The following is a 23,001-nucleotide window of genomic DNA, read 5'->3' on the forward strand; positions in this document are numbered from 1 at the left end:
AACCAAATGTCTGCCGTCCTTGGCACACAACTTCCATAGAGGAATATGGAAGGAGGTTTTCTTGGAACTACCAAGCTAAAATAACAACAGGAACATAAATATCCAACAATGCTGCAATAACCGGGGGCTAAAGGAACGTCTTCAATTCTCCAAAAAACATAACAATGCAATTCTTCTGTACATGTTTAAAGTGCAAGAGAGTTTTGCAGAGAATACTGCCTAACAGTGAACAAAGCAGCAGATATATACTGCAGATAGACTTAATCATCTTCATTCAATTTTAACCCCTGTATCTTTTTCATATCTCCCAATAACACAGCTGCAATCACAGGATCAACGGTTACTTCTAGGTCTGCCATACCAACCACATCCGGATCAAGAACTACTCAGGAACCTGTATCGAGCACAAGAACGTCTCCAGATAGTGGGTCCACCACTAGTGTTAGTGTAAGCACAAAATCCACATCTGAAACCACTGGTCCTACAGTACCAGGAAAGACAACAAAAGCTTCAAGTAGTGTGTCTAGTAACCCAAGTACTGTCACAGGATCAGTTATGACAACTAATCCAAATGTGACCGTAAACACTCAATCCACAACAAGTGGTTCTCCAACGCCTGCGCAGACTACAACATCTACACATGGTGCATCTACGACTTCAGGTCTAAGCTTCACAACCCCATCTAGGACAAGTGGTGCTTCAGTAACGGGAGAGACAACAAGTGCTGTATCTACTAGCCCAAGTAGTGTTACAGGATCAGGAAAGACTACTGTGAGCATAAGTACTCAATCAACAGCAAGTGCTTCTCCAATGTCTGGGCAGACTACAAAATCTCCAGGTAGTAGTACATCTACCATTCCAAATGTGAGCTCAAAAACCACAACGGGGACAAGTGGTACTTCACAATCCGGAAAGACAACAACAGTTTCAAGTAGTGTGTCCATTAACACAGCTAGCAGTCCAGAATCAGGAAAGACCACTAATCCCATTGTGACAGTAAAGACTCAATCCACAACGAGTGCTTCTTCAACACCTGGGAAGACCACAAGTGGTGCGTATACTAGTACAATTATAAGCTTAAATATCTGCTAGATGCAGAAAAAGTTAAAGTGAGTCCATCAGTGAGCTTCTTTTGGTGGTAGAGTTTGTAAGGGTCCTTAGAATGATCAGTCATGGTAATTGAGCAGTGTAAACAGCTGAAAATTACACAAAAGATCACCATTCTAATGTAGACAGGACATGTAGAACAATTTCAGCCAATGTGCACTGAGCGATCTATTACAGATGTATTACAGGTCATTCGGTGATCATCTGAAGCCGGGGCAGCATCACCAACCGGCAAAATAGCTGAAGCTCATCTCTTATCCATATCTTAACTCCAATCTTGGTGTGACTCTAAATTAGCTCAAGTTCAATTGATGAAATAAGGTTGGGGCCACACGAGCATTACTGCGAGTGCATGGCATGACTCTCGGCTCCCACTCTGTTGGAGTGTAAGCTGAGTGTCATGCCATGGTGATCCGATCCTGAGATTGTAGCACAGCCGCAGAAGACAGGACGGGTACTGCGGAGCAGAGGGAGGGACTAATCTCCCTATCTCCTCTATTGTCAGCTGATGTGTATATCACACTGCACTCCGGTGTCATGCGAGTGCCATGCGATGCTTCTCTCGCACCCATAGACGTGTATGGGTACAAGAGAAAACAAATCGTATTCCACCCGCAGCATGCTGCGATTGTTTTCTCGGTCTGATTACGGCTGAGAAAAAAAATTGCTCAAGGGAGCGGCCCCATAAAGTAACACGGGTCCGGGTGGGATGCGATTTTTTTTATTGCATTACACTTGCTCTGTTTTACTCACTGTGTGCCCTTAGCCTAATCACTACCACCAGAAGAAGCTTACTGATACTATACTGTGATAAATGGAGCCTGTGGAGCCAAACGGTTAAAAATATTTAATGAAACCCAATTGCACAAACAAATTTTATCTGTAAATAAATGCATTTAACTCTGAAAAAAAAAGCCCTGATGAAGGTGTCCACATGCTATAAAATGTTTTCGGGAAGTTGCTAATCAGTGTACTGTATGTACAGTAAGTAGCTAGAGAGCGCAGGCTATAGTTCACAATACATCATTATTTGATGAGCAATCCTGTGTGGATCCCAGCTAGTTTTAGTCCTACTTAAAGCCAGAACTAAAGACTTATTTACAAGGGCTGACTTAAGACCATGAACGAGAGCTGATCGACTATGTATATGTTCATATGGGCTGACTTTAAAAACAATGCAAAAGTTAAGAATAAATGATAAATATATATATATATATATATATATATATATATATATATATATATATATATATATATATATATAGTTACCGCACTTTTTCCTTTTAAAAATAAACAAAGGGAAAAAGTTAAAAAATAATCATATTGGTATCACTGGGTGTATAAAAGTCAAATCTATCAAAAAAAGGAATTAATTAACCAGATTGGTAAATATTTAGCAGAAAAACAATTAAAGTAGCAGAATTACGGATCTGTCATCTCACCTCCCTAACAAAATGTAATAATATGAAATCAAAGCATCAAATGTACAGAAAATTGGTAACAATAAAAATGTCAGGTTAAGGCTGGGGCCACAACACGGGGATTAGTGCGAATGTGTGCATAACACTCGGCTCACGCTCGCAGGACAGCCAGAGCCAAGTGTCATGTGACTGTGGTCCGATCCTGCTATCAGACCACAGCTGCGGATTGGAGGGCCGGCGTTGCAGAGGAGAGGGAGGGATTTATCACCCAATCTCCTTCGTTGCCGGCTGATGTGAGAATCACATTGTACTCCATTGTAATGAGAGTGCAGTGCGATGTTTCTCTCACCCCCATAGACTTGAATGGGTGCGAGTGAAACAGGATCACATTTCACCCGCAGCATGCTGCGACTGATTTCTCGGTCCGATTAGGGCTGAGAAAAAAAATCGCTCATGGGAGCTGCTCCATAGAGTAATATTGGTGGAATGTGAATTTTTATCGCATTCCACTCGCTCTGTATTACTCGCCGTGTGTGCTAGCCATAAAGAAGAAACCGTCACTCAGCTCCATAAACAGAAAAATGTTGCTTTTTTAGGATGTAAACAATATTCATATTTTTTTCCCATCACTTAGATAGAAAAAAAAATTAGAAGTTTGTTTGGAATCACTGTAATATCATTCCTGCTGATCTGAGGATTTGGGTTTGTATTTATTACGTCAAATGTTAACGTTCTCTATAGTTACACTGTGAGCCGCTCCTCCTTGGTAAGGAACAGAAAACATATTACTGAATAAAAAGGCCCTATTTGGGTGGATTTTTAAGTGGCAAAAAAAAATACTTATGGGAGCAGCAGAAATCAAATAGGACGTGGTGGCAGGTCGTACCTAAGTCTGGAATGTCCAACGTGTTCTAGTTCTTTCAGTGGCTTATTTACAGTGTAATTGGCCATCTCGGTTCTTCGTAAACACTTTTTGTGGTCTAAATCCCTAATCAACATTATTTTGATTCCTATTATTTTATCTATCTCTAATTTCTGGTACTGGCTTCAGATAACATAGACTAGTTTAGACTTTGGATCTCACCCTGGTTCTAGATTGGTTCTGATACTGTTCTTTATCTATGTCTTGGAGCTCACTTTCCTCCTGGTTTGGATTCTGGTTCCTCCTGGGTGTTACTCGTAACTCTATTGGTTCCCAATCTGATTCCACACTGGTTTCCATCTCCTTGTTTCGCTTCTGATCCTGGTTTTCTCACTATTCCTGAAATCTAACATCCGGTCCTGACTACAGACTGATTCTGGAGCTGTAAAGTGACTCTGGTTCTTCTGCTGCCGCTAAATCTCTGCTCACAGTTACAATCATTTGGCAAATACTCAACTCTGAAGCCTGGAAGACATATTATAGGAAATATTATAAGCGAAAACTGAAAGGATTATTTCAATTCTGTACCTCAATTTGGCCTCATAGGTGACAGCGTCTCTGTGGGACCCCAATATAATACACAGCTCTAGTTACATGTAACAGAAAATGATATAAAATGAATGAAATAACAAGTGATTTATTATCCTGACATCATTCCTAATGTGGAAAACAAACCCGAAACAGAACAACTTTATCTAAAAAGAATATTTCTAATGTTTCCCCTACAACTGTTCCAGATGGACATACGGGGACCACCAAGAGCACTACAGGTGTAACACCAACTAAACCGACAGTAACTGGAACATCCGTGGTAACAACAACAACAACAATACCATCAGGAAGCACATCAACACCAGCAACACCTACAACAAAAACAACAGGTGACACTAGATAGGTGATAACTTCACCACCCATGGGGGTCCGACTTCTGGGACTTGCACCGATCGAGACAGCACAGGACACATGTATAGAATGTTAGAATGGAGCAGCGGTGCACACGCTCGATCGACGCTCAATTCTATCCCTATGGGGCTGCTGAGACTTGTGCTTGGTTTTTTCTCTTCAGCCCCATAGAGAATGAATTGAGCCGCGGTCACACGTTGGGATTGCCAGTGTATTTTGTAATGGGGCAAAAAGGTTTCCATTGAGGATAAAAGTTCTCCATTATGATAATTGTTGCAGGTCCCAAAGGTCAGACACCGGCCAATCAGAAACTTACCACCAATTATATAGACATTTGACAACTTGTTTTCACTCGACCCTTTAAAAGCATCTAAAACCCATATAATACTGATACCTCTTAACTATCTTAGGTAGAGGTCAAATCTATCAAAATATGGAATTAATTAACCAGATTGGTAAATGTTAAGCAGAAAAACAATTAAAATAACAGAATTACGGATCTGTCATCTCACCTCCCTAACAAAATGTAATAATATGAAATCAAAGCATCAAATGTACAGAAAATTGGTAACAATAAAAATGTCAGGTTAAGGCTGGGGCCACAACATGGGGATTAGTGCGAATGTGCGCATGACACTCGGCTCACGCTCGCAGCACAGCAGGAGCCAAGTGTCATGTGACTGTGGTCCAATCCTGCGATCAGACCACAGCTGCAGAGGAGAGGGAGGGATTTATCTCCCTATCTCCTCCATTGCCAGTTGATGCGAGAATGCGAGTGCAGTGCGATGTTTCTCTCGCCCCCATAGACTTCAAATGGTGCGAATGAAACTAGATCACACTCCCCCTGCAGCATGCCGCAACTGATTTCTCAATTCGATTAGGGCTGAGAAAAAAAATCGCTCATGGGAGCTGCTCCATAGAGTAATATCGGTGGAATGCGATTTTTTATCACATTCCACTCTCTCTGTATTACTCGCCGTGTGTGCTAGCCATAAAGAAGAAACCATCACTCAGTTCCATAAACAGAAAAATGTTACTTTTTTAGGATGTAAACACTATTCTTATTTTTTTTACCATCACTTACATAGAAAAAAAAAATAGACGTTTGTTTGGAATCACTGTAATATCATTCCTGCTGATCTGAGGATTTGGGTTTGTATTTATTACGTCAAATGTTAACGTTCTCTATAGTTACACTGTGAGCCGCTCCTCCTTTGTAAGGAACAGAAAACATATTACTGAATAAAAAGGCCCTATTTGGGTGGATTTTTAAGTGGCAAAAAAAAATACTTATGGGAGCAGCAGAAATCAAATAGGACGTGGTGGCAGGTCGTACCTAAGTCTGGAATGTCCAACGTGTTCTATTCTTTCAGTGGCTTATTTACAGTGTAATTGGCCATCTCGGTTCTTCGTAAACACTTTTTGTTGTCTAAATCCCTAATCAACATTATTTTGATTCCTATTATTTTATCTATCTCTAATTTCTGGTACTGGCTTCAGATAACATAGACTAGTTTAGACTTTGGATCTCACCCTGGTTCTAGATTGGTTCTGATACTGTTCTTTATCTATGTCTTGGAGCTCACTTTCCTCCTGGTTTGGATTCTGGTTCCTCCTGGGTGTTACTCGTAACTCTATTGGTTCCCAATCTGATTCCACACTGGTTTCCATCTCCTTGTTTCGCTTCTGATCCTGGTTTTCTCACTATTCCTGAAATCTAACATCCGGTCCTGACTACAGACTGATTCTGGAGCTGTAAAGTGACTCTGGTTCTTCTGCTGCTGCTCAATCTCTGCTCACAGTTACAATCATTTGGCAAATACCCAACTCTGAAGCCTGGAAGACATATTATAGGAAATATTATAAGCGAAAACTGAAAGGATTATTTCAATTCTGTACCTCAATTTGGCCTCATAGGTGACAGCGTCTCTGTGGGACCCCAATATAATACACAGCTCTAGTTACATGTAACAGAAAATGATATAAAATGAATGAAATAACAAGTGATTTATTATCCTGACATCATTCCTAATGTGGAAAACAAACCCGAAACAGAGCAACTTTATTTAAAAGAATATTTCTAATGTTTCCCCTACAACTGTTCCAGATGGACATACGGGGACCACCAAGAGCACTACAGGTGTAACACCAACTAAACCGACAGTAACTGGAACATCCGTGGTAACAACAACAACAACAACAACACCATCAGGAAGCACATCAACACCAGCAACAACTACAACAAAAACAACAGGTGACAATAGATAGGTGATAACTTCATCACCCATAGGGGTTCGACTGCTGGGACTCGCACCGATCACCAGCACAGGACACATGTATAGAATGTTAGAATGGAGCAGCGGTGCACACGCTCGATCGCTGCTCAATTCTATCCCTATGGGGCTGCTGAGACTTGTGCTTGGTTTTTTCTCTTCAGCCCCATAGAGAATGAATTGAGCCGCGGTCAGACGTCGGGATTGCCAGTGTATTTTGTAATGGGGCAAAAAGGTTTCCATTGAGGATAAAAGTTCTCCATTATGATAATTGTTGCAGGTCCCAAAGGTCAGACACCGGCCAATCAGAAACTTACCACCAATTATATAGACATTTGACAACTTGTTTTCACTCGACCCTTTAAAAGCATCTAAAAACCATATAATACTGATACCTCTTAACTATCTTAGGTAGAGGTCAAATCTATCAAAATATGGAATTAATTAACCAGATTGGTAAATGTTAAGCAGAAAAACAATTAAAATAACAGAATTACGGATCTGTCATCTCACCTCCCTAACAAAATGTAATAATATGAAATCAAAGCATCAAATGTACAGAAAATTGGTAACAATAAAAATGTCAGGTTAAGGCTGGGGCCACAACATGGGGATTAGTGCGAATGTGCGCATGACACTCGGCTCACGCTCGCAGCACAGCAGGAGCCAAGTGTCATGTGACTGTGGTCCAATCCTGCGATCAGACCACAGCTGCAGAGGAGAGGGAGGGATTTATCTCCCTATCTCCTCCATTGCCAGTTGATGCGAGAATGCGAGTGCAGTGCGATGTTTCTCTCGCCCCCATAAACTTCAAATGGTGCGAATGAAACTAGATCACATTCCCCCTGCAGCATGCCGCAACTGATTTCTCAATTCGATTAGGGCTGAGAAAAAAAATCGCTCATGGGAGCTGCTCCATAGAGTAATATCGGTGGAATGCGATTTTTTATCGCATTCCACTCGTTCTGTATTACTCGCCGTGTGTGCTAGCCATAAAGAAGAAACCATCACTCAGCTCCATAAACAGAAAAATGTTACTTTTTTAGGATGTAAACAATATTCTTATTTTTTTTACCATCACTTACATAGAAAAAAAAATAGACGTTTGTTTGGAATCACTGTAATATCATTCCTGCTGATCTGAGGATTTGGGTTTGTATTTATTACGTCAAATGTTAACGTTCTCTATAGTTACACTGTGAGCCGCTCCTCCTTGGTAAGGAACAGAAAACATATTACTGAATAAAAAGGCCCTATTTGGGTGGATTTTTAAGGGGCAAAAAAAATACTTATGGGAGCAGCAGAAATTTAATAGGACGTGGTGGCAGGTCGTACCTAAGTCTGGAATGTCCAACGTGTTCTAGTTCTTTCAGTGGCTTATTTACACTGTAATTGGCCGTCTCGGTTCTTCGTAAACACTTTTTGTGGTCTAAATCCCTAATCAACATTATTTTGATTCCTATTATTTTATCTATCTCTAACTTCTGCTACTGGCTTCAGATAACATAGACTAGTTTAGACTTTGGATCTCACCCTGGTTCTAGATTGGTTCTGATACTGTTCTTTATCTATGTCTTGGAGCTCACTTTCCTCCTGGTTTGGATTCTGGTTCCTCCTGGGTGTTACTGGTAACTCTATTGGTTCCCAATCTGATTCCACACTGGTTTCCATCTCCTTGTTTCGCTTCTGATCCTGGTTTTCTCACTATTCCTGAAATCTAACATCCGGTCCTGACTACAGACTGATTCTGGAGCTGTAAAGTGACTCTGGTTCTTCTGCTGCCGCTAAATCTCTGCTCACAGTTACAATCATTTGGCAAATACTCAACTCTGAAGCCTGGAAGACATATTATAGGAAATATTATAAGCGAAAACTGAAAGGATTATTTCAATTCTGTACCTCAATTTGGCCTCATAGGTGACAGCGTCTCTGTGGGACCCCAGTATAATACACAGCTCTAGTTACATGTAACAGAAAATGATATAAAATGAATGAAATAACAAGTGATTTATTATCCTGACATCATTCCTAATGTGGAAAACAAACCCGAAACAGAACAACTTTATCTAAAAAGAATATTTCTAATGTTTCCCCTACAACTGTTCCAGATGGACATACGGGGACCACCAAGAGCACTACAGGTGTAACACCAACTAAACCGACAGTAACTGGAACATCCGTGGTAACAACAACAACAACAATACCATCAGGAAGCACATCAACACCAGCAACACCTACAACAAAAACAACAGGTGACACTAGATAGGTGATAACTTCACCACCCATGGGGGTCCGACTTCTGGGACTTGCACCGATCGAGACAGCACAGGACACATGTATAGAATGTTAGAATGGAGCAGCGGTGCACACGCTCGATCGCTGCTCAATTCTATCCCTATGGGGCTGCTGAGACTTGTGCTTGGTTTTTTCTCTTCAGCCCCATAGAGAATGAATTGAGCCGCGGTCAGACGTCGGGATTGCCAGTGTATTTTGTAATGGGGCAAAAAGGTTTCCATTGAGGATAAAAGTTCTCCATTATGATAATTGTTGCAGGTCCCAAGGGTCAGACACCGGCCAATCAGAAACTTACCACCAATTATATAGACATTTGACAACTTGTTTTCACTCGACCCTTTAAAAGCATCTAAAACCCATATAATACTGATACCTCTTAACTATCTTAGGTAGAGGTCAAATCTATCAAAATATGGAATTAATTAACCAGATTGGTAAATGTTAAGCAGAAAAACAATTAAAATAACAGAATTACGGATCTGTCATCTCACCTCCCTAACAAAATGTAATAATATGAAATCAAAGCATCAAATGTACAGAAAATTGGTAACAATAAAAATGTCAGGTTAAGGCTGGGGCCACAACATGGGGATTAGTGCGAATGTGCACATGACACTCGGCTCACGCTCGCAGCACAGCAGGAGCCAAGTGTCATGTGACTGTGGTCCAATCCTGCGATCAGACCACAGCTGCAGAGGAGAGGGAGGGATTTATCTCCCTATCTCCTCCATTGCCAGTTGATGCGAGAATGCGAGTGCAGTGCGATGTTTCTCTCGCCCCCATAAACTTCAAATGGTGCGAATGAAACTAGATCACATTCCCCCTGCAGCATGCCGCAACTGATTTCTCAATTCGATTAGGGCTGAGAAAAAAAATCGCTCATGGGAGCTGCTCCATAGAGTAATATCGGTGGAATGCGATTTTTTATCGCATTCCACTCGCTCTGTATTACTCGCCGTGTGTGCTAGCCATAAAGAAGAAACCGTCACTCAGCTCCATAAACAGAAAAATGTTACTTTTTTAGGATGTAAACACTATTCTTATTTTTTTTACCATCACTTACATAGAAAAAAAAAATAGACGTTTGTTTGGAATCACTGTAATATCATTCCTGCTGATCTGAGGATTTGGGTTTGTATTTATTACGTCAAATGTTAACGTTCTCTATAGTTACACTGTGAGCCGCTCCTCCTTGGTAAGGAACAGAAAACATATTACTGAATAAAAAGGCCCTATTTGGGTGGATTTTTAAGGGGCAAAAAAAATACTTATGGGAGCAGCAGAAATTTAATAGGACGTGGTGGCAGGTCGTACCTAAGTCTGGAATGTCCAACGTGTTCTAGTTCTTTCAGTGGCTTATTTACACTGTAATTGGCCGTCTCGGTTCTTCGTAAACACTTTTTGTGGTCTAAATCCCTAATCAACATTATTTTGATTCCTATTATTTTATCTATCTCTAATTTCTGGTACTGGCTTCAGATAACATAGACTAGTTTAGACTTTGGATCTCACCCTGGTTCTAGATTGGTTCTGATACTGTTCTTTATCTATGACTTGGAGCTCACTTTCCTCCTGGTTTGGATTCTGGTTCCTCCTGGGTGTTACTGGTAACTCTATTGGTTCCCAATCTGATTCCACACTGGTTTCCATCTCCTTGTTTCGCTTCTGAACCTGGTTTTCTCACTATTCCTGAAATCTAACATCCGGTCCTGACTACAGACTGATTCTGGAGCGGTAAAGTGACTCTGGTTCTTCTGCTGCCGCTCAATCTCCGCTCACAGTTACAATCATTTGGCAAATACCCAACTCTGAAGCCTGGAAGACATATTATAGGAAATATTATAAGCGAAAACTGAAAGGATTATTTCAATTCTGTACCTCAATTTGGCCTCATAGGTGACAGCGTCTCTGTGGGACCCCAGTATAATACACAGCTCTAGTTACATGTAACAGAAAATGATATAAAATGAATGAAATAACAAGTGATGTATTATCCTGACATCATTCCTAATGTGGAAAACAAACCCGAAACAGAACAACTTTATCTAAAAAGAATATTTCTAATGTTTCCCCTACAACTGTTCCAGATGGACATACGGGGACCACCAAGAGCACTACAGGTGTAACACCAACTAAACCGACAGTAACTGGAACATCCGTGGTAACAACAACAACAACAATACCATCAGGAAGCACATCAACACCAGCAACACCTACAACAACAACAACAGGTGACACTAGATAGGTGATAACTTCATCACCCATAGGGGTTCGACTGCTGGGACTCGCACCGATCACCAGCACAGGACACATGTATAGAATGTTAGAATGGAGCAGCGGTGCATACGCTCGATCGCTGCTCAATTCTATCCCTATGGGGCTGCTGAGACTTGTGCTTCTTTTTTTCCCATCAGCCCCATAGAGAATGAATTGAGCCGCGGTCAGACGTCGGGATTGCCAGTGTATTTTATAATGGGGCAAAAAGGTTTCCATTGGGGATAAAAATTTCCCATTCTGATAATTGTTGCAGGTCCCAAAGGTCAGACACCGGCCAATCAGAAACTTACCACCAATTATATAGACACTTAATAACTTGTTTTCACTCGACCCTTTAAAAGTATCTACAAACCATATAATACAGATACCTCTGATATTATATTAAGTAATGTAATGTATGTATACAGTGACTGCACCAGCAGAATAGTGAGTGCAGCTCTGGAGTATAATACAGGATGTAACTTAAGATCAATGCGGAATATGTAATTTATGTACACACTGAGACCACCAGATAATGAATGAAAAAGGATTTTGCCATTAGTTTTATATTGATGACCTCTACCTAAAGGCCCCGTCACACTAAGCAACATCGCTAGCAACATCGCTGCTAACGAACAACTTTTGTGACGTTGCTAGCGATGTTGCTGTGTGTGACATCCAGCAACAACCTGGCCCCTGCTGTGAGGTCGTTGGTTGTTGCTGAATGTCCTGGGCCATTTTTTAGTTGTTGCTGTCCCGCTGTGAAGCACAGATCGCTGTGTGTGACAGCAAGACAGCAACAACTAAATGTGCAGGCAGCAGGAGCCGGCTTCTGCGGAGGCTGGTAACCAATGTAAACATCGGGTAACCAAGAAGCCCTGTCCTTGGTTACCCGATATTTACCTTTGATACCAGCCTCAGCTGCTCTCACTGTCAGCGCCGGCTCCTGCTGTGTGCACATGTAGCTGCAGGACACATCGGGTTAATTAACCCCATGTGTGCTGTAACTAGGAGAGCAAGGAGCCAGCGCTCAGTGTGCGCTGCTCCCTGCTCTGTGCACATTTAGCTGCAGCACACATCGGGTTAATTAACCCCATGTGTGCTGTAACTAGGAGAGCAGGGAGCCAGCGCTAAGCAGTGTGCGCTGCTCCCTGCTCTGTGCACATGTAGCTGCAGCACACATCCTGTAATTAACCCGATGTGTGCTGTAACTAGGAGAGCAGGGAGCCAGCGCTCAGTGTTCGCTGCTCCCTGCTCTCTGCACGTGTAGCTCCGTGCAGTGGTAACCAAGGTAAATATCGGGTTGGTTACCCGATATTTACCTTAGTTACCAAGCGCAGCATCTTCCACGCGGCGCTGGGGGCTGGTCACTGGTTGCTGGTGAGCTCACCAGCAACTTGTGTAGCCACGCTCCAGCGATCCCTGCCAGGTCAGGTTGCTGGTGGGATCGCTGGAGCGTTGCAGTGCGACATCTCACCAGCGACCTCCTAGCAACTTACCAGCGATCCCTATCGTTGTTGGGATCGCTGGTAAGTTGCTTAGTGTGACTGGACCTTTATCCTGCACTGATCCTGAGTTACATCCTGTATTATACTCCAGAGCTGCACTCACTATTCTGCTGGTGCAGTCACTGTGTACATACATTACATTACTTATCCTGTACGGATCCTGCGTTACATCCTGTATTATACTCCAGAACTGCACTCACTATTCTGCTGGTGCAGTCACTGTGTACATACATTACATTACTTATCCTGCACTGATCCTGAGTTACATCCTGTATTATACTCCAGAGCAGCACTCACTATTCTGCTAGTGCAGTCACTGTGTACATACATTACATTACTTATCCTGTACGGATCCTGCGTTACATCCTGTATTATACTCCAGAGCTGCACTCACTATTCTGCTAGTGCAGTCACTGTGTACATACATTACATTACTGATCCTGTACTGATCCTGAGTTACATTCTGTATTATACTCCAGAGCTGTACTCACTATTCTGCTGGTGCAGTCACTGTGTACATACATTACATTACTTATCCTGTACTGATCCTGAGTTACATCCGGTATTATACTCCAGAGCTGCACTCACTATTCTGCTGGTACAGTCACTGTGTACATACATTATATTACTTATCCTGTACTGATCCTGAGTTACATCCTGTATTATACTCCAGAGTTGCAATCACTATTCTGCTTGTGATGTTACCATGTACATACATAACATTACTTATCATGTACTGATCCAGAGTTGCCTCCTGTATTATACTCCAGAGCTGCACTCACTATTCTGCTGGTGCAGTCACATTGTACATGCATTACATTACTTATCCTGTACTGATCCTGAGTTACTTCCTCTATTATACTTCAGAGCTGCACTCACTATTCTGCTGGTGCAGTCACAGTGTACATGCATTACATTACTTATCTTGTACTGATCCTGAGTCACTTCCTGTATTATACTTCAGAGCTGCACTCACTATTCTGCTGGTGCAGTCACTGTGTACATACATTACATTACTAATCCTGTATTATACTTCAGAGCTGCACTCACTATTCTGCTGGTGCAGTCACAGTGTACATACATTACACAGATATCATGTAACAATAATAACACACAAATCACTTGTGATATAATTATGGTAACATACTGTATATTCTGACACAATATAACACTGATACTGAGTAACAATATTCCACAGATCTCCGCGTGTGAACAAGCAGCTGGGATGGAATATCCCGACCTGTGTAATACTGGGGTCTCAGGTAGCGATGGTCTCACATGACGGCTTCCGAGGTGACAACGTCTCTGTGGGACCCCAGTATAATACAGAGCTCTGGTTACATGTAACAGAAAATGCTAATTACAGAACACGAATGAAATAACAAGTCATTTATTTTCCTGAGAAGATTTTCCTGATAGAAGACAAACCCAGAGCAGAGCCACTTTATGTAAGAATATTTCTAATGTTTCCCCTACAACTGTTCTAGATGGAAATACGGGGACCACCAAGAGCACTACAGGTGTAACACCAACTAAACCGACAGTAACTGGAACATCCGTGGTAACAACAACAACAGGAAACACATCAACACCAGCAACACCTACAACAAAAACAACAGGTGACACTAGATAGGTGATAACTTCACCACCCATGGGGGTCCGACTGTTGGGACCCGCACTGATCAACCACATAGGACACATGTATAGCGGTTAGATTGGTAACACTACCTATATATGAATATTTACTTTTATTATATGCTAAAAAACTTCATTGAATTTCATGAACAAATACCAATCCATGAATCCATAAAAACGTGCACATATAGACAGCTAGAGGTACTGTTCCCTAGATATAACTCCCCTTAATAGGACCTACCTACCTACCTGTCTGTCTCTATCCATGTCTGTCTGTCTGTGTCTGTCTCTATCCATGTCTGTCTGTCTTTGTCTATTTCTGTCTGTCTGTGTCTATCTCTCTGTCTGTCTCTCTCTATCTCTGTTTCTGTCTGTCAGTCTCTTTCCCCGCCTGTCTCTTTCCCCACCTGTCTCTTTCCCCACCTGTCTCTTTCCCCACCTGTCTCTTTCCCCGCCTGTCTCTTTCCCTGCCTGTCTCTTTTCTCGCCTGTCTCTTTCTCCTCTGTCTCTTTCTCCGTCTGTCTCTTTCCCCGTCGGTCTCTTTCCCTATCTGTCTCTTTCCTTGTCTGTCTCGTCTCAAGTTTTTGTCTCTTTACCTGTTTTTGTATCTTTCCCTGTCTGTCTCTTTCCCCCTCTGTCTCTTTCTTTGTCTCTGTCTCTTTTCATGTTTTTGTCTCTTTCCCTGTTTTTGTCTCTTTCCCTGTCTGTCTCTTTCCCTATCTGTTTGCCTCTATCCATGTCTGTCTGTCTGTGTCTATCTCCATCTGTCTGTGTCTATCTCTGTCTGTCTGTGTCTATCTCTCTGTCTGTCTCTCTATCTCTATCACTGTGTCTGTCTGTCTCTATCTCTGTGTCTGTCTGTCAGTCTCTTTCCCCACCTGTCTCTTTCCCCACCTGTCTCTTTCCCCATCTGTCGTTCCCCCTCTGTCTCTGTCTCTTTCCTGGTCTCTGTCTCTTTTCATGTTTTTGTCTCTTTCCCTGTTTTTGTCTCTTTCCCTGTATGTCTCTTTCCCTGTCTGTCTCTTTCCCTGTCTGTCTCTTTCCCTGTCTCTGTCTCTTTCCCTGTCTGCCTGTCTCTTTCCCTGTCTGTCTGCCTCTATGTCTTTGACTGTCTGTCTCTCTGTCTCTTTCCCTGTCTGTCTATCTTCGTTTGTCTACCTCTGTCTCTTTGACTGTTTGTCTCTCTCTGTCTCTTTCCCTGTCTGTCTCTTTTCCTGTCTGTCTCTGGCTCTCTGTCTTTCCCTGTCTGCCTCTTACTCTGTCTCTGTCTGTCTCTTTCTCTCTATCCGTCTCCTCACCAACATCATATTATCTCACACATAAGCTTCTTATACTAACAATTTATTTTGTTCCTATAGCAACCAATCACAGCTCCTAATAATAACCTGTGGCTCACAGCTCCATTGACTTTAATGGAGGTAGGTTTTTTGGAGAGTAACTGTAAAGCACGGGGTTAAATTTTCTCATCAAAACAAAGTCTATGACGTTCCCTGAGTCACATGGGGTGTCTGTGCAAAATGTTGTGATTGTAAATGCAACGGTGCGGATTCCTTTAGCGGACATACATACATCCATACACTCAGCTTTATATATTAGGTAAATTATATGGATATAATTTGAAGATACTTACACATATACGCCTGGTAGGTCGGTTCCATCCTCATTTAGCATGTACCCTAGGGTTTAATAGGAAGAGCCGATGTTGAGCGGGGACACAACTGTACATTAGGGAGAGTTATATTGCGGTTACAGTACCTCCAGTTGCATGTATGTGTAAGTTTCTATGGAGTCACGTGTTGGTACCGTATTTGTTCATGAATTTGGAGCACAATTTTTGTACGTTTTTAAGCATATAATAAAAGTAATTTTTCATATACAGGTAGTGTTTTGTTTCTGTGGTAATAGTTGTACCTATTCATAGCGAGTTTTTTTGATTGACAGCGGTTAGAATGGACAGCGGTGCACACGCTCGATCGCCGCTCAATTCTATCCCTATGGGGCTGCTCAGACTTGTGCTTGTTTATTTCCCATCAGCCCCATAGAGAATGAATTGAGCCGCGGTCAGACGTCGGGATCGCCAGTGTATTTTATAATGAGGCAAAAAGGTTTCCATTGGGGATAAAAGTTCCCCATTCTGATAATTGTTGCAGGTCCCAAAAATCACACACCGGCCAATTAGAAACTTACCACCAATTATATGGACACTTAATAACTTGTTTTCACTCAACCATTTAAAAGCATCTACAAACCATATAATACCGATACCTCTGATATATTAATTAACTATCTTAAGTAGAGGTCATCAATATAAAACTAATGACACGAACCTTTTCATTTATTATGTGGTGGTCTCAGTGTGTACATAAATTACATATTCTGTATTGATCTTAAGTTACAGAAGTTATATTATACTCCAGAGCTGCACTCATTAGTCTGCTGGTGCACTCACTGTGTACATACATTACATTAGTTATCTTGTACTGATCCTGAGTTACCTCCTGTATTATACTCCAGAGCTGCACTCACTATTGTGCTGGTGCTGTCACTGTGCACACACATTACATTAGTTATCCTGTACTGATCCTGAGTTACCTCCTGTATTATACTCCAGAGCTGCACTCACTATTCTGCTGGTGCAGTCACTGTGTACATACATTCCTTATCCTGTACTGATCCTGAGTTACCTCCTGTATTATACTCCAGAGCTGCACTCACTATTGTGCTGGTGAAGTCACTGTGAACATACTTTACATTACTTATCCTGCACTGATCCTGAGTTACATCCTGTATTATACTCCAGAGCTGCACTCACTATTCTGCTGGTGCAGTCACTGTGTACATACATTACATTACTTATCCTGTACGGATCCTGCGTTACATCCTGTATTATACTCCAGAACTGCACTCACTATTCTGCTGGTGCAGTCACTGTGTACATACATTACATTACTTATCCTGCACTGATCCTGAGTTACATCCTGTATTATACTCCAGAGCAGCACTCACTATTCTGCTAGTGCAGTCACTGTGTACATACATTACATTACTTATCCTGTACGGATCCTGCGTTACATCCTGTATTATACTCCAGAGCTGCACTCACTATTCTGCTAGTGCAGTCACTGTGTACATACATTACATTACTGATCCTGTACTGATCCTGAGTTACATTCTGTATTATACTCCAGAGCTGTACTCACTATTCTGCTGGTGCAGTCACTGTGTACATACATTACATTACTTATCCTGTACTGATCCTGAGTTACATCCGGTATTATACTCCAGAGCTGCACTCACTATTCTGCTGGTACAGTCACTGTGTACATACATTATATTACTTATCCTGTACTGATCCTGAGTTACATCCTGTATTATACTCCAGAGTTGCAATCACTATTCTGCTTGTGATGTTACCATGTACATACATAACATTACTTATCATGTACTGATCCAGAGTTGCCTCCTGTATTATACTCCAGAGCTGCACTCACTATTCTGCTGGTGCAGTCACATTGTACATGCATTACATTACTTATCCTGTACTGATCCTGAGTTACTTCCTCTATTATACTTCAGAGCTGCACTCACTATTCTGCTGGTGCAGTCACAGTGTACATGCATTACATTACTTATCTTGTACTGATCCTGAGTCACTTCCTGTATTATACTTCAGAGCTGCACTCACTATTCTGCTGGTGCAGTCACTGTGTACATACATTACATTACTAATCCTGTATTATACTTCAGAGCTGCACTCACTATTCTGCTGGTGCAGTCACAGTGTACATACATTACACAGATATCATGTAACAATAATAACACACAAATCACTTGTGATATAATTATGGTAACATACTGTATATTCTGACACAATATAACACTGATACTGAGTAACAATATTCCACAGATCTCCGCGTGTGAACAAGCAGCTGGGATGGAATATCCCGACCTGTGTAATACTGGGGTCTCAGGTAGCGATGGTCTCACATGACGGCTTCCGAGGTGACAACGTCTCTGTGGGACCCCAGTATAATACAGAGCTCTGGTTACATGTAACAGAAAATGCTAATTACAGAACACGAATGAAATAACAAGTCATTTATTTTCCTGAGAAGATTTTCCTGATAGAAGACAAACCCAGAGCAGAGCCACTTTATGTAAGAATATTTCTAATGTTTCCCCTACAACTGTTCTAGATGGAAATACGGGGACCACCAAGAGCACTACAGGTGTAACACCAACTAAACCGACAGTAACTGGAACATCCGTGGTAACAACAACAACAGGAAACACATCAACACCAGCAACACCTACAACAAAAACAACAGGTGACACTAGATAGGTGATAACTTCACCACCCATGGGGGTCCGACTGTTGGGACCCGCACTGATCAACCACATAGGACACATGTATAGCGGTTAGATTGGTAACACTACCTATATATGAATATTTACTTTTATTATATGCTAAAAAACTTCATTGAATTTCATGAACAAATACCAATCCATGAATCCATAAAAACGTGCACATATAGACAGCTAGAGGTACTGTTCCCTAGATATAACTCCCCTTAATAGGACCTACCTACCTACCTGTCTGTCTCTATCCATGTCTGTCTGTCTGTGTCTGTCTCTATCCATGTCTGTCTGTCTTTGTCTATTTCTGTCTGTCTGTGTCTATCTCTCTGTCTGTCTCTCTCTATCTCTGTTTCTGTCTGTCAGTCTCTTTCCCCGCCTGTCTCTTTCCCCACCTGTCTCTTTCCCCACCTGTCTCTTTCCCCACCTGTCTCTTTCCCCGCCTGTCTCTTTCCCTGCCTGTCTCTTTTCTCGCCTGTCTCTTTCTCCTCTGTCTCTTTCTCCGTCTGTCTCTTTCCCCGTCGGTCTCTTTCCCTATCTGTCTCTTTCCTTGTCTGTCTCGTCTCAAGTTTTTGTCTCTTTACCTGTTTTTGTATCTTTCCCTGTCTGTCTCTTTCCCCCTCTGTCTCTTTCTTTGTCTCTGTCTCTTTTCATGTTTTTGTCTCTTTCCCTGTTTTTGTCTCTTTCCCTGTCTGTCTCTTTCCCTATCTGTTTGCCTCTATCCATGTCTGTCTGTCTGTGTCTATCTCCATCTGTCTGTGTCTATCTCTGTCTGTCTGTGTCTATCTCTCTGTCTGTCTCTCTATCTCTATCACTGTGTCTGTCTGTCTCTATCTCTGTGTCTGTCTGTCAGTCTCTTTCCCCACCTGTCTCTTTCCCCACCTGTCTCTTTCCCCATCTGTCGTTCCCCCTCTGTCTCTGTCTCTTTCCTGGTCTCTGTCTCTTTTCATGTTTTTGTCTCTTTCCCTGTTTTTGTCTCTTTCCCTGTATGTCTCTTTCCCTGTCTGTCTCTTTCCCTGTCTGTCTCTTTCCCTGTCTCTGTCTCTTTCCCTGTCTGCCTGTCTCTTTCCCTGTCTGTCTGCCTCTATGTCTTTGACTGTCTGTCTCTCTGTCTCTTTCCCTGTCTGTCTATCTTCGTTTGTCTACCTCTGTCTCTTTGACTGTTTGTCTCTCTCTGTCTCTTTCCCTGTCTGTCTCTTTTCCTGTCTGTCTCTGGCTCTCTGTCTTTCCCTGTCTGCCTCTTACTCTGTCTCTGTCTGTCTCTTTCTCTCTATCCGTCTCCTCACCAACATCATATTATCTCACACATAAGCTTCTTATACTAACAATTTATTTTGTTCCTATAGCAACCAATCACAGCTCCTAATAATAACCTGTGGCTCACAGCTCCATTGACTTTAATGGAGGTAGGTTTTTTGGAGAGTAACTGTAAAGCACGGGGTTAAATTTTCTCATCAAAACAAAGTCTATGACGTTCCCTGAGTCACATGGGGTGTCTGTGCAAAATGTTGTGATTGTAAATGCAACGGTGCGGATTCCTTTAGCGGACATACATACATCCATACACTCAGCTTTATATATTAGGTAAATTATATGGATATAATTTGAAGATACTTACACATATACGCCTGGTAGGTCGGTTCCATCCTCATTTAGCATGTACCCTAGGGTTTAATAGGAAGAGCCGATGTTGAGCGGGGACACAACTGTACATTAGGGAGAGTTATATTGCGGTTACAGTACCTCCAGTTGCATGTATGTGTAAGTTTCTATGGAGTCACGTGTTGGTACCGTATTTGTTCATGAATTTGGAGCACAATTTTTGTACGTTTTTAAGCATATAATAAAAGTAATTTTTCATATACAGGTAGTGTTTTGTTTCTGTGGTAATAGTTGTACCTATTCATAGCGAGTTTTTTTGATTGACAGCGGTTAGAATGGACAGCGGTGCACACGCTCGATCGCCGCTCAATTCTATCCCTATGGGGCTGCTCAGACTTGTGCTTGTTTATTTCCCATCAGCCCCATAGAGAATGAATTGAGCCGCGGTCAGACGTCGGGATCGCCAGTGTATTTTATAATGAGGCAAAAAGGTTTCCATTGGGGATAAAAGTTCCCCATTCTGATAATTGTTGCAGGTCCCAAAAATCACACACCGGCCAATTAGAAACTTACCACCAATTATATGGACACTTAATAACTTGTTTTCACTCAACCATTTAAAAGCATCTACAAACCATATAATACCGATACCTCTGATATATTAATTAACTATCTTAAGTAGAGGTCATCAATATAAAACTAATGACACGAACCTTTTCATTTATTATGTGGTGGTCTCAGTGTGTACATAAATTACATATTCTGTATTGATCTTAAGTTACAGAAGTTATATTATACTCCAGAGCTGCACTCATTAGTCTGCTGGTGCACTCACTGTGTACATACATTACATTAGTTATCTTGTACTGATCCTGAGTTACCTCCTGTATTATACTCCAGAGCTGCACTCACTATTGTGCTGGTGCTGTCACTGTGCACACACATTACATTAGTTATCCTGTACTGATCCTGAGTTACCTCCTGTATTATACTCCAGAGCTGCACTCACTATTCTGCTGGTGCAGTCACTGTGTACATACATTCCTTATCCTGTACTGATCCTGAGTTACCTCCTGTATTATACTCCAGAGCTGCACTCACTATTGTGCTGGTGAAGTCACTGTGAACATACTTTACATTACTTATCCTGCACTGATCCTGAGTTACCTCCTGTATTATACTCCAGAGCTGCACTCACTATTCTGCTGGTGCAGTCACTGTGTACATACATTCCTTATCCTGTACTGATCCTGAGTTACCTCCTGTATTATACTCCAGAGCTGCACTCACTATTGTGCTGGTGCTGTCACTGTGCACACACATTACATTAGTTATCCTGTACTGATCCTGAGTTACCTCCTGTATTATACTCCAGAGCTGCACTCACTATTCTGCTGGTGCAGTCACTGTGTACATACATTCCTTATCCTGTACTGATCCTGAGTTACCTCCTGTATTATACTCCAGAGCTGCACTCACTATTCTGCTGGTGCAGTCACTGTGTACATGCATCTCCTGTGAGCAAGAAACTGGGGAGTAAATAACAATATCAACTACTTCATGTACAAATAAATATTCTAATGTTTCCCTTACAATTGTTGCAGGCAATAGTTCAGTGACCACAAAGAACACTACAGGTGTAATATCAACTACAGAAAGTAAACCGACAATAACAGGAACAACCGTTGTATCAACCACAACAACAACAACAGCAACAGTGCCATCAGGAAACACATCAACAATAACAACAACAAGTACAACAACAACAACAGCCGCAGCCGCAGCCGCAGCAGGTGACGCTCCCTGATATAGAATAACTACATCATAATTATAAAGGAGATGATCTATAAAGCCGCGATATTTATTTCATTTTACATACATAGGATTTTGATGTGTTTTTGCTGCGTTTTAAACACTGCATTTTGAGATTAAGAAGTCAATGGGTGAAAAATGCAACCTAAACGCAATGAAGAAGTGACATGTCGTCTTTTTTTAGGCAACGATTTTGACAAATATTTGTCAAACAAAACGTTGCCTACAAAAAAGCAACGTGCGGAAGGAAATTCTGACTTCTCATAGACTTTGCAGGGGAAGCAAAACGCATGCATTCTGTCATTTACACAGTGCAGTTTAAAAAGCAACCAAAAATGCAACGTGCGCACAGAACCTTACACTGACAGCATGTAATATTATCATGTAACAGCAAACCGGTTCTGCAGTGAAAATGTTATCATATAACCTCAAGAGAGAAAAGAACTTGTTGATTAGTGGGGTCCAACAACAGAGATATCACTGATCTGATATGTATGACCTATACCATGCATATCATACATCAGTACGAAAGTAATTAGACAACCCTTTTATATTCAGTTTTTTTATATTGCTCTTTGTAAGTTAAATTCTATATCATATTCCAGAGCTGTATTATACTCCAGAGCTGAACTCACTATTCTGCTGGTACAGTCACTGTGTACATACATTACATTACTGATCCTGTACTGACCCTAAGTTACCTCCTGTATTATACTCCAGAGCTGCACTCACTATTCTGCTGGTGCAGTCACTGTGTACATACACTACATTACTTATCCTGTCCTGATCCTGAGTTACCTCCTGTATTATACTCCAGAGCTGCACTCACTATTCTGCTGGTGCAGTCACTGTGTACATGCATTACATTACTGATCCTGTACTGATCATGAGTTACCTCCTGTACTATACTC

General features: G+C 41.6%; 1 protein-coding gene across 1 annotated transcript in view; it reads left to right on the forward strand.

Annotated features, from left to right (window-relative positions):
• Positions 1-23,001, forward strand: part of LOC142250091 (uncharacterized) — a 76,604-nt gene that overhangs the window by 48,891 nt on the left and 4,712 nt on the right. Inside the window, exons 20-27 of the mRNA XM_075322155.1 lie at positions 320-1,051; positions 4,188-4,331; positions 6,461-6,607; positions 8,735-8,878; positions 11,009-11,152; positions 14,173-14,304; positions 18,517-18,648; positions 21,883-22,071. Coding sequence (XP_075178270.1) covers positions 320-1,051; positions 4,188-4,331; positions 6,461-6,607; positions 8,735-8,878; positions 11,009-11,152; positions 14,173-14,304; positions 18,517-18,648; positions 21,883-22,071 — 1,764 coding nt within the window. The remainder of the gene's footprint in view (positions 1-319; positions 1,052-4,187; positions 4,332-6,460; positions 6,608-8,734; positions 8,879-11,008; positions 11,153-14,172; positions 14,305-18,516; positions 18,649-21,882; positions 22,072-23,001) is intronic.

Source organism: Anomaloglossus baeobatrachus, chromosome 8 (genome assembly GCF_048569485.1).
Source record: "Anomaloglossus baeobatrachus isolate aAnoBae1 chromosome 8, aAnoBae1.hap1, whole genome shotgun sequence".
NCBI classification, from domain to species: Eukaryota; Metazoa; Chordata; class Amphibia; order Anura; family Aromobatidae; genus Anomaloglossus; species Anomaloglossus baeobatrachus.